Source organism: Debaryomyces fabryi (genome assembly GCF_001447935.2).
Source record: "Debaryomyces fabryi strain CBS 789 chromosome Unknown contig00067, whole genome shotgun sequence".
Lineage (NCBI taxonomy): Eukaryota > Fungi > Ascomycota > Pichiomycetes > Serinales > Debaryomycetaceae > Debaryomyces > Debaryomyces fabryi.
The window spans coordinates 37,990-54,229 of record NW_015385493.1 but is presented as its reverse complement, the minus strand read 5'-3'; the positions used below and the strand labels follow the sequence as shown (position 1 = coordinate 54,229).

Here is a 16,240-nt window from a genome sequence, read left to right as displayed (position 1 = left end):
TACTAATTATTGCTTACAGTACCAACAGCAGAAACTGTGTTAGAGACATTTCAGCTTTCGTTGTAACATAGGTCGTACCTCTATAGATCACCTACATTTTTTATCTTGTTATTAGCATTTCGTTCTATTTTGTATAGTTTAAGTATATTAATTTTACTATAAACATCTAATTGTATGTAGATCGATCTATTGTAATTCCGCGATTTTTATCAGTGATTTCGCAAACTAGCCAACTTGTCATGAAGTATTATTAATTTCTTCTAGTGCAAGCTGTACGATTATAGATAGCTTTAAAGTATACCAAGCATAATGGATCCTTCAGATAGACCGCCGAACTTCATGGGGGCAACGATCATAGATGTTGATATTGACGCTGCTAATAATATGAATTCAGATTTGCCGACTTGGTTAAGAGATGTTCTTGATAGAGCCTTAAGTGCAAGTGGAATTAGGACCAAAAAGAAAACAGCATCAGAAGATGCAATAAATAGTTTAACAGAGCTTGATTTGTCATCTGTTAATGATTCTAATTGTCCTATTTGCTTCGACCCTTATCAAGCTGGAAATGAGAAGGAGAACAAGAATATGAAAGAAGAGAATACAGATGCTGAAGAAGGAGTTTCAAATATGTGTAATAATATTAGAGAACAGAATTCAGCAATATGTGAGAACTTGAATAACATTTACAATATAAATAACATTCAATCATTGGAACATGCTCAACAATTTAATGATCCATCGTTGTTTTTCCCCGTAGACGAAGGTGCTATCATTAACTCTAGGTTTCCACCTAGAAATTTAAGTACATTGGAAAATGCAAGAATAGATCAAATACTACCAGGGTATGCTGAGGAAGAGAAGAAGGAACAGAGCCAAGATACGGATAAAGAGGAAGAGGTATCACATATGCCAGTTAAAATGCCAAATTGCGATCATGTCTTTGGTAAATCGTGCATTATTGAATGGTTAAAAGGTAATGTTAGTTGTCCTTTATGTCGTGTAGAGGTTGAAGCTCTGAAAGAAACAGACCCAAAAGTTGCCAAAAGAAACAACATTCGAGACAACAGTTTCTATAACTTTAACACAAACCAAGAGCAAGTTGTCAACCATATAGTAAACCATCTGACGGACATTTTCAATCCATTCAGGAGACCTTTCAACCCATCTATAACTCCTTTGACAGACTCGTACATGCATCAAGATTGGGCAACACCATATTACACAGTTGATGGCAATTCCCCAAGAACTTTAACAAGCAGAGACCCTAATTTGGTCCTACCAAGAAGATTTCCATTTTCCGAAGGAACTAGTCATATGCCATTCATGCCACTTAGGTCTCGAGTTCGAGACATGAGGAGAGAAACCAGAAGAAATAATGCGTCTGAATCAAGACGTAGTTCAAACACCGGATCTGATAATAATTCTTCGGAGACCAACCCTTCAGCAACAAGCCAGCACAACGGCGAAGATCAAAACGACCAAACCCCAACTCAAGTATCTTCTGATACACGAGGATCACTGCCTGCATCAACTGGAAGGGGTGGTCCAGAAAGAACAGTTAGAAATCGAACAACTAATGGTAGATCTCATCCATACTTCAGAGCTCCATCGGTTGATTGAATTGCAAACTGCATCGAATATGTAAATACCATTCAATTTTTCATAGAAATAACAAATAAATGATTAGAAGAAATACCAAATTGTACCTAAAGAATATCTATACTCGTTTCCTATAAAGATATAAAGATTTGTATGTGATCCAAGATCTTGGATCGTGATTCGTTTAATAGATAATACTTCTCATTCAAACAATTACATTCAGAAATTTATTGAAATATAGAATAAATAATCACAACAACTTACAAGGTATATAGCATAATATCAAGCGACAATTGACTAGTTATCAAGCATAATTGTAGAACTATCCGATCAAAGGACTGGTTTTAGGCGAGTTTTTACGTATTGTCATCACCTGACCATATATGAAGCTGAAGTAAGGTGGAGAATATACCTATCTTATTATCATATATAACAATTCGTTTAGTATACTTAATCAATACAGTTGGTTTTCGTTTAAGTTGGAGGCTAGCATCGGTGGTATCTGTTCAGTAGCTAGATTCTACTTTTGCAAATTATAACATATCATGTCAAAATATAGCGAGAGTCCCGATGCCCATAGCAGTAACGGAGTAAATAAGAATAGTCCGACAGATAAACCTAGAAAGAAAAAGAGAACCCTAGGGAGCTTCCCATGTCCAGACTGTGATAAGGTATTTACAAGGTCGGATCATTTAGCACGACATCATTTGAATCATGAGCCAAAAGAGTTATTTGAATGTGAGGCTATCATAGAAGATTATGGAGGAAATAAGAGAAAGTGTGGGAAGACATTCGTTCGTAAGGACTTGAAGGAACGCCATGCTAAACGACATCAGGAAATTTCCACCAAGAGCTATCCAAAAAGCGTGAGATCTAGTTTCTCTATCCCGTCCAAAAGTAGCACTTCTCCTCAAGCCTCATCTGGAGAGTCACCTATCTTACTTCCTAATTACCAGGCACAGTCTCCTTTGCAGATATCGAATTTGATACATGGAGTAAATAACCCGGAGAATGGACATCATAGGACGGGTTCTCAATTACCACCAGCCAATCATTCCTTGAACAATGGGATGGGCCATCAAGTTCCCGCTAACGTTATTAAGGATGCAAGACTTCCTCATCAAGACCCGAGAAACTTTAACGGAAGAGTACCGTTTATACATCATCATAGTAATACTGTACCTTCGCAAGGGCAAGATATGTATACGGATCAGTATAAGGTTCCCAATTTTGGTAGTAATGGACCTCAATCTCAAAATGATATTTTATCGTGGTTGTTTACAGAGTCCCCCGAAAACATGATTGTTACACCGGGATCCGAAAACATGCAGCGAGAAGGCATGAAAGGTATCAATCAAATAGTAGGTCCTAGTCCAAATAATATTCATTCTCAAGTTCATCTTAATTCAGGACCAGTATTTGATAATAATGGAAAGGGGTCTATCCACTCACCATATGGAGGTTCCCAATTTTCACCAATTGGTGATCAAATACAACAGCAGCATATTCAACATCAACAAGTAATCAATCAGCACAGTCAACATCAAATACCACCGACTCATATACCTCAGTCGCATGCTTCTCACCAAGACAACCAATATAAGGAAGAGGTGTTGGCTCCATTTTACCATAATGAATACGAAAATTCACAAGTGAATCTTCAGTCTATGAATAGTTATGGCATGCAAGACGTTAATATATTTTCGAATGATGATAACCCTCTAGATGAAGTTTTCTTGAGAAATTACCAAGCTCAACCAGCTAATGGAAGCGATCCATTATTATCAAGCTTAAGCTATAAATTTAATATGAGCTCAACAGGGTCATCAAATTCTCCTACTACTACCAATGAATCTACATCTCCTATAGTATCGGGTGATTTACAGAGAAGTCCAATTTCGGGGGATCAGCATAGAAGATCTACTGTTGCATCTTTACAAAAGCTTTTTATGCCAGACAAAAATAATATTGAAAAGAATAAGCATATTTTTATCGATTCCCTCATAGTTGATAAAATAATTAAATCTTTACCATCTATTTCAAGGGAGACAATTAATGAAATATTTGAACAGTCAGAGGTGGGTAATGTGGATTATAGCATAGAGAATAGATTTTCTTATTATTTGTCTACCTATTGGTCTATTTTCCACCCTCAGTTCACCATTCTCCATAGACCGTCATTTGATACCAAGACAGCTGAACCGTTATTACTTTTATCTATGATTATTGTCGGTTGTAATTATTGTACTTCAACAGATAATTCAACAGATAAGCAACAAGCAAGAAAAAAGTCTCCAGAGTTTAAGTTTTGCCTTAGTATGGCTACTCCTTTACGATTTATGATATTTCAACATGAGGATTTCAAATCGCCGGTCAAGTTATGGATCTTACAAAGTTTGAATATATTGGAATGGTGTGAAAAAAATTTCCTTCTGAGGAGATTGCACGAAAGGGGACATATACATCATGGGACCACTGTACAGCTATTGCGAAGATCACCTTTGTTGGGTGGAAATCCGGCAACAGCAATTAAGAAAACAAATCTGACGAGTGGATCCAACACTAGTGCAGATGAATCTGATACACCAAATGAAATTGCGACAGAAAATAATGATACTACGGATTATGATTTATTTGTGAAATGGGTTGAATCCGAATCAATGAAAAGGATCACATTCATGACATTCTATTTGGACGTAATTGATTACATTAAATTTCGCCACAATCCTCAAATTATGTTTTATCAGTTGCAATTACTCAACTTACCATGTGATGACGATCACCTTTGGGAATCTACTGAAGTGAATGGATCATTTAGGAAGATTGTTAAGAGACAGAAAAAGTTACAAAAATCAAGTCAGGATAAACACAATGGAGATTTAATGAGGAAGAGAAAAGATATAAATCAAAATAGCTCTCTAAAGATAAGAAATGGCGAAAGCTTTTTGAACGTACTCAAAAAATTATTAAAGCCATACAAGACACCATCTAGCCAAGAAACAAAAGCCGAATTCAAATTATCTCTCTTTACAAGAAAAATACTATATTCTGGGTTATTGTCAATCATGTATCAAATGCAGCAAACAGACCTACAAAACAGCTCGTCTTTGTTGTCTAATATGAATGGAAGTAATAAATCCCAGGGTTTTGTATTATGGAAAGAAGTCTTATCTAAGGCATTCGACAACTGGCATCTTGAAATTAATGGCAATTGTTGCTCTGAGGTTTTCAAAACCCCTGCAGGAGTTGCTGACTGTATTATAAAATCACAATGCCAGTTTCCTATGTATCATTTAGCTCAAATCATAGGTATGGCTGATATCAATCATTACGACATAGCAATATTTGGTGGTTCGCCGGCAAATATGAGTGTGAGTGCTACAATGAAGGATCATTGTATTGTACAAAATAAGCTTAATAGTATCTGGCTAAAGAGCCCGCAAACCAAGAGATCAACTAATGACTTAGTGAACTTAAAGAGTATTATTCATTGCTATTTATTATTATGGGAATTGATGTTAAAACCATTGAATCTGAATGATAAGACTTCTAATGTGGAATTCATACATTGGAATGTTGACGATGATTATTTTGACGGCATGTATGCAGTTGGAATTGCAACCTTAGTATTATGGAGTTATGCATTTACGACAAGCGGATTAGAATCTCAAAGGTTTATTGAATTGGATGATTTAAAGAAAGTCTCAAGTGAGAAATACGAAGATTTGGTAGAATTAAGTGCAGAAGGATGTTACGAATACTTGCAGCGGATAAGGCAAGAATTTTTGACAAATTTGAGAAAGGATAATCTCCATAACGAATATAGCATTCATCCGTTTAAGCTAGACAACAGATTGCATTCTCCACATGAAATATTTAGCAAATATTGTGATCTATTACCATTTATAAGTAATAAGCAAAACATAAGCGGATTATGTTTTTTGGTTGGTACGAAACTATTAAGCAGTCAGTGGGATATAATTAGGGAAAACGGAAAATTAATCTTGAATTGTGGGTTTAGATCAATTGGTAAAAAGAATATTCTTTGTTTAGACCTCTTTGACGAATTGACTGATTGAAGAATAATTCTCGTCGATATCGAATATAGTAATTTTATATTTAGTGATAATTTGCAAATAAAAATTATATATATATAAACCCATGCAATTTAAATTAACAAAGACAAAATCATAACTAAAAGGCTAAAGTACAAAATGCAAAATCATAGAAGTAAGTAGCTACTTAAGACCGAATTGAATATCTCAAATCAAACTAATAAAACAGCGTTAACACAACCATCTCTATCAGGTTCATTCGTAATTTGTGCGTATTTACCCCAAACAACTTTACCACCAGCAGTAACCAAACCTAACTCAGAAACATTAACTTCAATAATAGTACCTTTAGTTAAGACCCCTAATTGTGTATACATAGGTGATTGCGGGTTCTTCTTGACACCCAAGATTGGTAAAAACACAGTAACTCCTAATTCTGGGTGAGTAACGTTAGCCTTCTTTTGTCTTAAAGCAGATGGTCTGATAATTCTTTCCATCTTCACAGGTCTACGAGTAAATCCTTCACCAACAAATGTGTGCTTGGTGATCATTCTTTTCCATGATTTAGACTTTTGCTTACCAGTCTTAATAACCTTGAACATTTCCTCTTCAGAAATACCTTTGACTCTTGGTAATGGCACAGAAAACTTATCTGCCTTTTCTAATCTCTTTTGCTTGATCGAAGAACTAATTGCCTTAGCTGAATTATTAGTTTGACGATCTAACAAATAGGTAGGCAATGCTTCACCATCATCTTCCTTAGGTGTTGCTGGGCCCTTGACCTTGGATTCTTGATGTGCCTTGATCTTCTTCTTCATAGCAACCTTTTCGCTGTAACGTTTCTTAGCAAATTGCTTACCTCTCCATCCCTTCAATCCCTGGGCATCTTTAGCTATTCTATGTCCTTCTCTAGCTTCCTTCTTTCTCTTTCTTTCTTCATAATCTAATCTCCTCCCATGCTGCTTGATGTGCTGTTCAATATACTCGTTTTGAGGCATTGTAAATCAAAATTAGAACGTCTGGACGAATACAGTATGAAAAGAATCTCTATAGCCATCACCATATTTTTCATATCAGCTCTAGTAAAAAAAAAAATTTAAAAATTACACAAAACCGTCAGATGTTATCTATCGTATTTTCCTCATCTCAAAAATTTTCAGGATATTACATAAGCATTCAAATATTACGAATATAAATCCTACTACCATAAACAACTACCAAGCTTCATATAGAATTCAAGTAGCATAATATAGCATAGGCATAGCATGAGTAAAGAAACAGAAAGCGTGGATGAGTTGTTGAAGGGAATCATAACGTCCCTAGATGCAACTAAACAATCTATTGACTCAATTCTGAAGACGAGTGATAATGAAGGTGAAAACTACCCAGATTTGATCCAGAATTTGTTACAAAAGTTGAACATAGACAAACTTGAAGGCGTATCATTATTATCTTTGAAAAGTCATTCGTTGTTATCGTACTTGAATAATTTGGTGCTAATTATTTTGGCACATGTAGAGAGACTAAGTGAAGAAGATGACGGCATAGAAGATTCAAGATTGAAGTCAATTGCAAATTCAGTCACACAAAGAGTTTGCTTAGAAAAGGGTATTAAGCCATTAGAGAAGAAGTTGAACTATCAGTTAGACAAAATGGTTAGGGCCTACAATAGAATGGAAGCCGATGAAAGTCTGGCTATAAAAAGGGCAGAAGAAAATAACGAAAATAACGAACAAGGTAGTGATGACGATGAAGAAGACGACGAATCAAGTGAAGAAGAAGATGATGCATTATCCTATAGACCTGATTCTGCCGCTCTTGCGAAGTTGACACAATCCAAATCCAAATCCAAATATTCTACATCAAGAGAATCGAAAGATGATGACGAACCTAGTGAATCAGCTGAGAAATATAAGCCACCTAAGATTTCGGCTATGGCTCCACCAAAGGCAGATCCAACTGCCACAAACACTAAATCCAATAATACTAGAAAGCTTCAAAGTATGGAAGAGTATTTAAGAGAAAATTCCGATTTACCACAATTAGAGAGTTCCATCGGTTCTACTATTGTAGATAACGGAAGACTGGGAGTCAAGACAGATTTTGACAAGAAGAAGGAAAAAGAGATCCAAAGATATGAAGAAGACAACTTTACTAGATTGCCTAATACCATGACTAAGAAATCTTTCCATCAAAAACAACGTGATATGGCCAATACATTTGCTGGTGAAGATTGGTCAATGTTCAACAATAGTAGAAAACTTGAAGAAACATCAAGAAAGAGAAAGCCAGGATCAGTTTGGGATAAGGTGAAGAAGAGACGTTCATAGTTACAATATGTTTTTTTGTAAATAATATGACATTTTTAACTATAATATAACACATAATACAATCCCTAAATAAATTATAAAATGGAACAAGATGTAACAATTTTTTTTGTTTTTAATTTTTAACAATGTAGACTTTATCAATATGAACATAGTAAACAACAATAAATATATATAACCGATTTGAACAAGGAATAAAAAATCATGAATAGCAGTAATTATTCAATCTGGAAAACATATACAAGAACTAAAATATTATGCAACGTGGAGTTTTTAATTTTGGTAATATTTGATATTTGGAGAAAGTACAAATTGAGGACTGATTTGGTTGTTATTAGCAGGGTTTCCGTTAAAATAGGGATTTTGGATCGTAAAATCGTTAGCCATTGGATTTTTGGAAAGATGATTATTCATATGTGGAACATTCAAATTTGACAAAGGTGTGTAACTAGGCATATTGGGGGTAAGTAAGTTAGATGGAGATTCATTGCTTCCTGGAGTCACAACACCACCATTTACATTATTACCTAAAGTATAATTATTAGCCGTCACTGTTTGCAATGGAGTAAATGGTGCAGTTTGCAAAGGAATTGACAAATTTCTTTGGTGCATCTTATGAGGCTGTTGAGACAAATGAGGAGGAAATTCTGAGTTGACAAATTCACCATTGGCATTCATGTTCAAAGCAGGATAATTATAGTTCTTGAAATTAACGGTCTGATTATTAGCCGCATTCGAAGAGCTATTATTATTGTTAGTGGTAGTACCATTCAAAATTGAATTGATTTTCAGCTGAATTCTCTTGCCAAAACTTGAAACAATCTTACAGTTAGCAAACCAATTCTTGATGATTGCAATCTGGATTTGTTGGTTTGTTAAGCTTGAGACATTAAAGTTTAAAGGCAACAACACCAATAAATTTTCATTCAAAGGATTAGTATAATTAATGCATGGGTTGACTAAAATATCTATCAAAGTCTGAATCACATAATTACCAAATGGATCGTTAATCATCTTGTTTAAGTCACCTTGTAAAACCTGTAAGCATAAATCAAGTTTTAAGTTGGAGAAAGCTGGATTAGTAGCTTCATTAACATAACAATTCTTTAAAAATTTCTCCACCACATTGGACGAAAACTTCAAATTACACAAGTTATTAACACCGAATTTAATAAAGTTTTCATACATCTTTAAGTTGATGGAAATTGAGTTGATTGAGATAAGGTATTGTAAAACATAATTACCAAATTGATCATTTGTCAATTTACGGAACGTATCGAACATTAAAATCTTTTGACTAAACTGGACTAACTGCATGCTGTTAACGTGATTTAAACACTTTTGCAATACACAGCAACCATGTTTATGGGTAGCGACCACAAACAAATCATTGATAATCGAATCATAAATAAATTGACAATTTTCAGGTGAATATTTGTTAAGAATCTTCTGGATAACATGGTTACCATTCAAGTCCTTGATCAATTCGATAATGAAAGGACTTAATCCACTAATCAACAAACTTAATTGATAGTCATTATTTAAGCTATTGATGATTTTTTGCAACGCTCTCGTTCCGTGCTGATTAATGGAAATCTGAAATAAGTTGTATTGCAAAATTTCTAAAATGAGGTTTAAATTCGAGTCATCACAGTAGTCAATCAATTTCTGTACAAGGTAATTACCAAATGGATCGATGATTAATTCGTAGATATATGGGTAGATTTCCTTAAAGATCACCTTGAAATTTTCCATCCGGATCTGGGGGCTCGGTGTTACATTCTCATCAATTTTCTTCTGAAGAAATCTACATCCATACTGATCCTTAGCCAACTTTAATATCTCCAGTTTCAATTGATCCAATGGTACCTTATTAAGTCCCGACAAGTACTCCTTATCCAATTTGTGATCGCCTGGACCATGGCCGCCCGTGTGTGCTCCTTGGAGCGCTCCGGTGGCTCCGCCAACCATGCCGCCCATTTGGCCGCCGCTAGGTCCTGAAAGACTTCCTCCCAATTGCCCGCCAACTCCATTACCGCCATTTGTCAAGCTATGGATCCCACTGGCTCCCATACTATTGAGTCCGTTGTACCCGCCCATAGATACCGCCCCCTTACCACCATTATCCCAGATCAGTGTCTTGCCAAAACTAGGTGGTGTCGTGGGCTCTATCAACGAATTAATAGAGTTTATAGATAAATTTTGTTGGTGTCTAGTATCTGACATGTTGGCCCTCTTGCTTGTAGATCAATGTAAAAATATAATCTATATATAATAAAATTCTATTTCTAAGGATCTAAAGATAATATATATTAAAATAAAATATTTTACAAAATCATAAACTTCAAATTAAATCCTAATTATTGAAAACACATATTTAAAGGGTGTTTCCTGATTTTACAAAACTAAAACACCTAAAAAAAAATAATAATATAATTGATCTAGAGTCTTTTAAAAGAAATTTGATCTAGGAAACGAACAATTGCCATCTGTAATAACTGGATTTATGTGCGCTCGGAGATGCACTAGCCTTGCTACGTTTCCGGTACACCACTAGCAGTCAAAAACTAACAGTTAAATCGTAGTAGCAACTTGTAGTCTAGTCGGGGGTCTAAGAGTTGTCGGTACAAAGCATGGTGTGCTTTGAGTAATACCGGTGCTCGTATAGCCTCTAAAAGCAGAAATACCACAACGCTCCTAGAAACCTTTCATTTAAAGATAACTCCTTTTCAGGTGAATTGCATGTCGCAATACTACATACAAGGAAAAAACGAGATGGCTTGATACTCTAATGCTAGCGTGTCCCTTATACATACCCGGTGGTAACAGCGCAAGAATATAAAATTGTAAGCCAAATTGGAGGTGCCAGAGGGAAGAATGAAGAGAGGAATGACTGGAGGACAAAAAATGTAATAATAGCTGCAACAATGCCTGAAATAACCAAGAATGCTACGCAGTAAACGCAAGTACACAAGAACAGGATTGGCAAATTGGCAAAAGGCACCACGATCACGAGAACACGTCAGGGAGTACGATAGGTGTAGGGTTGTGGTATGGTATGTGGTACAAGTTGGTAGGTAGATAGAAGGGATATACAGGGACACATACAAAGTAGGCTATTGTAGGTAAATTGTAGCCCAATGTGGAATCGTTCTATCGGGATGGCCTGTGCTCCAACGCACCGGCAAATTGCGGCAACTATGATTAGGGGCATTCCAGGACTATTAATAGTAATCATGGCGGAGGATATGTGTACGGTGACATCTTACGCAATAGAAGGTTGGAGGGTCCACCGATGTTCATGACAAAGTAACTAGAACCATCGATCAAGAATATGGGTCGGACTAGACCAGAAACCTGTTGAAAATGGCTGCGGTGCGCCCTCGGCACTCCGGCACAGACAGGAGGTTCATATGATTTAGAGCGAGTGTAATTATATAGATGATGGATAGCAGATTGGGATACTGTTGATTGGTTCATGATCTACGGACATAAACGCTCGATGGATGATTCACTAGCGAGGGGTGGACTGGTTTGAAGTGAGTACCTGTGATTTTAGGTCCGGGCATAGTGGTGATCTTCTCGTAGTTACACCTCTGGGGAACAATGCAAAAAATATATACAGTTCCGGAATTGGAGAATTAGCGTATGATAAGACTATACAAGAGGGGGCCGGATCCAAGGAGCAATGGACACGATAATGGGGACAGTGGCGATATTTATGGTGATGGTAATGCTATAGATGAGTGACGAGGTGAAAAGTTACGAGATGGGTGGCAGGCAAGTGAATAATATAATTTACTAATCTAGATCATCTTCCAAATCCAAATCATATGTATCTGATGCCTCTCTTTTGGTGTACGACATTTCGTTTCGCTTGCGAACGATAAGATCTTCGAAACCATTAGACCTATCGATTCCATCCCAGAAAAAGCCAGCTCTTATATCGAAGCGATTGGGTGGTGATATTCCTTTATTATAATACATTTTGCCTGTCTTTGACGTGGCTACCGTCTGTTTCTGCTTCGAAAATGACTGCAAAGGGTCGTCGAATCGCTGTTTCGACTTCATGAACTCGTTATACTCTGTGTCCCTCGTCGATACCAGGAAGGACTTATTTTGGACCAACCTGGCCGCAGTCTCAGCCTCTTCAATTTTCTGTAAATCACCTTGGTTTATACTCTGTTCTAATTCCCGCTTTCGTATTTCTTCGTTTTCCTTTTCGAGCTGCATCTGCCTTCTTTTTGTTTCGATGTCCACTATGTTTCCTGATTTATCTCTGTAAACAGTTTCTTGCTGAGGAGGCATGTCTTGTTTCATAGCTATTTGTGTTTCTGGTGATACCTGTTCGCCATTATCTATCCTCTTGAACCCTTTATATTGTTTTGGTTCCGATTGTAGTATCACAGGTATTGGAGTCTCCTCAATCTCATCGTCGTAATTATCAGCATCTAATAAATCCTCCTCCATAACAACATTTGTTGATTTCTTGTGTTTCAGCTTTTTCTTCTTCTTCTTGTCATCTTTACTTAGGTACTTTGAGAGATAGTCAGCTCGAGACATACTTATTTCTATGATTAATGAACTAAATATGGAAAGTTGATGCATTTTTGTATATATACGCATCAATTACACAAAATCGGTTGTTGCAGCTCTTCTCTATACATCCACTGTATTCGGTTCTACAATCAGACTTATATATCTACAATGGTCTTCATATTATACTGTTACACATTCCTAGTTGTCTAAATTATATATTTCACAAGTATTGGTAAGTTTGTTCCAATATATCCAGTCTTCTATTTAGCTATTCTGTTTACTTCATTATGTAACTGAGCCATCGTTTCACATAATTCCATAAACAAATTATACTGTGACTTTATAACTTCAATAATATTAAACAAGCCTCCAAATCCATCGACACACAGTCTTTCCAATCCACTTATGACTTGTTCTGCTTCGTTTACAATTTGTTCGTAGTTGTTCAATACATCATGATACTTTTTTATCTTCTTAATGAAAAATTCATTTAATTGGAATGATGACGATAACTTTGTTCCTGGAGTAGATAGTTGAATGATGAGCTGCATTATTTTATTTATATCTTCGATCAACTCATTATTGACTTCTTTCAAATTTAACAATTGGTTTGAATCGAACTTTAATGCTTGTTTAGTGGAGGATAATTTAGTATACAAATAACTGGTATCTTTTGGAATAGACGTAATTAACCTATCATGTTTGGATAAATCTGACTGTAGTGTTGTGGCAATGAGGTGTTGTGTGTTAATATACTTATCAAATTCTTGCAATTCTCTCTTGATTGGTTCTGGTAAATCTCCTACTCTGGTCATGGCTGTCAACTGCAGCAGCTGTTGTTGTTGCTGTTGCTGTTGGTTATTGAGTAACCCTCCTCCAACTGGTTTATTCAAAGACGACCCGAATAACCCACCAGATTGCTGGGCCCCTGTACTTCCTCCAAAAAGGCCACCGGATTGTTGATTGGTGTTACTACTACCAAAAAGTCCACCTGATTGTTGATTCATGGTGTTAGAGCTGCCTCCGAATAGACCACCTGATGATGCAGGTGGTTTCGATCCAAACAACCCACCACCCTGTTGTGGTTGCTGTTGTTGATTAGTATTAGCATTACCACCAAATAATCCGCCTGATGATGCAGGTGGTTTTGATCCAAACAATCCACCACCCTGTTGTGGTTGCTGTTGTTGATTGGTATTAGCATTACCACCAAACAATCCACCACTTTGTTGTTGGCTTGTATTACTGGCTCCTCCAAATAACCCACCGCTTTGCTGCTGGCTTGCATTACTGGCTCCTCCAAATAAACCACCACTTTGTTGCTGGCTTGTATTACTGGCACCTCCAAATAAACCACCACTTTGTTGCTGGCTTGTATTACTGGCTCCTCCAAATAAACCACCGCCGCCTTGTTGCTGATTGGCATTGTTCGTATTAGTATTTGATGATCCAAATAACCCTCCACCTGTTGCCCCACTGGTATTATTAGTATTTGTATTCGAATTTGCTCCAAATAATCCACCACTAGGAGCTGCATTGTTAGTAGAAGATCCAAATAAACCTCCTCCCGTTGTACTAGAAGGTTTATTACCAAAGAGTCCCCCACTCTGTTGTGTAGAGTTTCCTGTACCAAATCCACTACTTGTATTCGTGTTATTACCTCCAAATAATCCACCGCCCGTAGAATTTGTGGTGTTTGTATTAGTAGCATTGCTAGATGATCCAAATAATCCACCACCACTCGCAGCTGGTGGTTTATTGGCATTACCAAATAATCCACCATTTGCACTACTATTGTTGGTATTACCAAACCCTCCAAAAGATGGAGCAGTTGAATTGGCAGTAGTAGAGCCAAACATTGTATATTCTTTTGATTTAGATTCCTCTGATGTTGTGAACGATTCGTATATATGTTTTGGTTGAAATGAAGTTTTTACTCGTGAAAAAAAAATGGAACACAAAATCTCATTTCTAGAAGATAAACAAATCACCTTAACAAAGTATACAACTTATTACTAGCTTAATAACGCATACTTAGAGCCACACGGTAGCATCTGACGTATATCATACAAAAATCTATTATGCAAAATCCATTAATATCAATATGAGAGAACTGCCTGAAACAATTGAGGTATACCATGAACTTGTAGGAAGACAGATACAAGATATATTACAAGAGAATAAAGAACTAAAAGCAAAGCTTGAAAGACAAGAAAGTGAGCTAAGATCTATTAGGATACAATATAAATCGGACATTCAGGCATTGAGAGATGAAGCTAACGAATTAGAAACAATAAATAATGAATTTCAAGAAATCATACAACACATTGGAATACCACCAAAGAGCAAGGTCCAGAAGGACAAGGTATTAAATTCGAGAGAAAGGTTACCAATGACTCCGCTTACCAACAAAAAACGTAAATTGAGTGAGGTAGATGAAACTATTTCAGAAGAAGACTCGCCCTTGAGCCAGACAGCGAAGCCATCACAACACGGTGCAGATTCAAAACATAATGCCATAAGCAATTCTTTGCTGTTACCTACACAGCTTTCGTCTGACTCGAATGCTTCTATCGAACGACCAGCTTATAATAAAGATGAAAATGGTTCACCTAGGTTAATGTATCAAGGAAAACCATTTGATAGGAATGACTACACCGAATCACAGTTTGATATGTTGCCAACTCAATACTCATCGCAAGACAACGAAGATGAAATAGATCTCTCCAAAAAACTGGAGCCTAAGAGCGAGGCGTCAAAAATAGTAATTAAAGAAGAAAATAAAGAAAACTTTGATGAAATAGAAGATTCACAAGACGAGTTCCCACTAGATAGCCTTGACCTAATCAAAAAGCCACCAACTAAAATTAAAAGAGAGCCACTCGAAGATATTACATCTAAGTTTAATTCTAAATCACAGTCACAAACATATCCCAAAGTTCCTACGCATTATACAAAGCTACAGAGGAGAGCATACTTGAAAGATTACTACGAATCAAAATTTAAGAATTCTCCTGAATTCAAGATCAACCTCAATTCCAATCCTATAAATGAAATGGACTGGATTATTAACGATTTTAAACCGAACCCAAATTATGTAACGCCAAACCAAATAAAGGGAACTGCTCTTTCCAAAAATGCACAAAATAATGTCAATAAATTCTATCAATTGGCTGGCCCATTACCAAAAGTTACCCAGTTAACATGGAATAATGAAGTGATAGAAAGCGATAATGACTCAATAGAATTATCAGAATCTCAGGTCTTAGATAAATATCCTTCGCCTCCCGGATTTATGGTCAGTGAATTTCCTGATACCCAAGAACAACAGTTGCGGAATCGGATAATCGATGAGCGGCAGGAGGATAGAATAAAAAGGAGAATTAAGCAATGCATAAGAAGTTCAAAGAATAAAAATGGTGAATTTGTATTCCAAGTCGATATTTTGAATAAATTTGTTCAGCAAAATAGATTCACATACGATTACTGACTTCCCTCGTGGCAACAAACAGCATCTGTGAAATTGAAGGTAATACTATTTCCCTATAACCTCAAGAAACCTCACATAATATCCTGATAGACCTAAATGTGAATATTGTATATATTAGGAGGAATTCTACTTATTTAATGATTATAAATGATTCTATTGTTAAATATATATACTATTTAAATTTCATAATTCATTTTTAAAAAGCAGAAACAAGAATAAAGACGTCTAAT

The 16,240-nt window shown here is 36.2% G+C and overlaps 8 protein-coding genes across 8 annotated transcripts; 4 read left to right on the top strand and 4 right to left on the bottom strand.

The window, feature by feature from the left end:
- Window positions 1-309: 309 nt before the first annotated feature.
- On the top strand, window positions 310-1,620 carry AC631_03259 (uncharacterized protein; the record flags this gene model as incomplete). Its single annotated transcript, XM_015612088.1, has 1 exon — window positions 310-1,620. One exon carries the CDS (start codon window positions 310-312, stop codon window positions 1,618-1,620), a length of 1,311 nt encoding a protein of 436 aa, XP_015467110.1.
- A 524-nt stretch (window positions 1,621-2,144) lies between these two features.
- AC631_03258 (uncharacterized protein) lies at window positions 2,145-5,678 on the top strand (the record flags this gene model as incomplete). The annotated part of the gene is made up of 1 exon (XM_015612087.1): window positions 2,145-5,678. The coding sequence occupies one exon, from the start codon at window positions 2,145-2,147 to the stop codon at window positions 5,676-5,678; it is 3,534 nt and encodes a 1,177-aa protein (XP_015467109.1).
- Window positions 5,679-5,866: 188 nt separating this feature from the next.
- Window positions 5,867-6,652, bottom strand: AC631_03257 (NSA2 family ribosome biogenesis protein; the record flags this gene model as incomplete). The annotated part of the gene is made up of 1 exon (XM_015612086.1): window positions 5,867-6,652. The coding sequence occupies one exon, from the start codon at window positions 6,650-6,652 to the stop codon at window positions 5,867-5,869; it is 786 nt and encodes a 261-aa protein (XP_015467108.1).
- Window positions 6,653-6,919: 267 nt separating this feature from the next.
- Window positions 6,920-7,984, top strand: AC631_03256 (uncharacterized protein; the record flags this gene model as incomplete). The annotated part of the gene is made up of 1 exon (XM_015612085.1): window positions 6,920-7,984. One exon carries the CDS (start codon window positions 6,920-6,922, stop codon window positions 7,982-7,984), a length of 1,065 nt encoding a protein of 354 aa, XP_015467107.1.
- A 270-nt stretch (window positions 7,985-8,254) lies between these two features.
- Window positions 8,255-10,207, bottom strand: MPT5 (Mpt5p; the record flags this gene model as incomplete). Its single annotated transcript, XM_015612084.1, has 1 exon — window positions 8,255-10,207. One exon carries the CDS (start codon window positions 10,205-10,207, stop codon window positions 8,255-8,257), a length of 1,953 nt encoding a protein of 650 aa, XP_015467106.1.
- Window positions 10,208-11,782: 1,575 nt separating this feature from the next.
- On the bottom strand, window positions 11,783-12,544 carry AC631_03254 (uncharacterized protein; the record flags this gene model as incomplete). The annotated part of the gene is made up of 1 exon (XM_015612083.1): window positions 11,783-12,544. One exon carries the CDS (start codon window positions 12,542-12,544, stop codon window positions 11,783-11,785), a length of 762 nt encoding a protein of 253 aa, XP_015467105.1.
- Window positions 12,545-12,780: 236 nt separating this feature from the next.
- Window positions 12,781-14,379, bottom strand: NUP49 (FG-nucleoporin; the record flags this gene model as incomplete). Its single annotated transcript, XM_015612082.1, has 1 exon — window positions 12,781-14,379. One exon carries the CDS (start codon window positions 14,377-14,379, stop codon window positions 12,781-12,783), a length of 1,599 nt encoding a protein of 532 aa, XP_015467104.1.
- A 245-nt stretch (window positions 14,380-14,624) lies between these two features.
- Window positions 14,625-16,010, top strand: AC631_03252 (ssDNA endodeoxyribonuclease; the record flags this gene model as incomplete). Its single annotated transcript, XM_015612081.1, has 1 exon — window positions 14,625-16,010. One exon carries the CDS (start codon window positions 14,625-14,627, stop codon window positions 16,008-16,010), a length of 1,386 nt encoding a protein of 461 aa, XP_015467103.1.
- Between the last annotated feature and the right edge of the window lie 230 nt (window positions 16,011-16,240).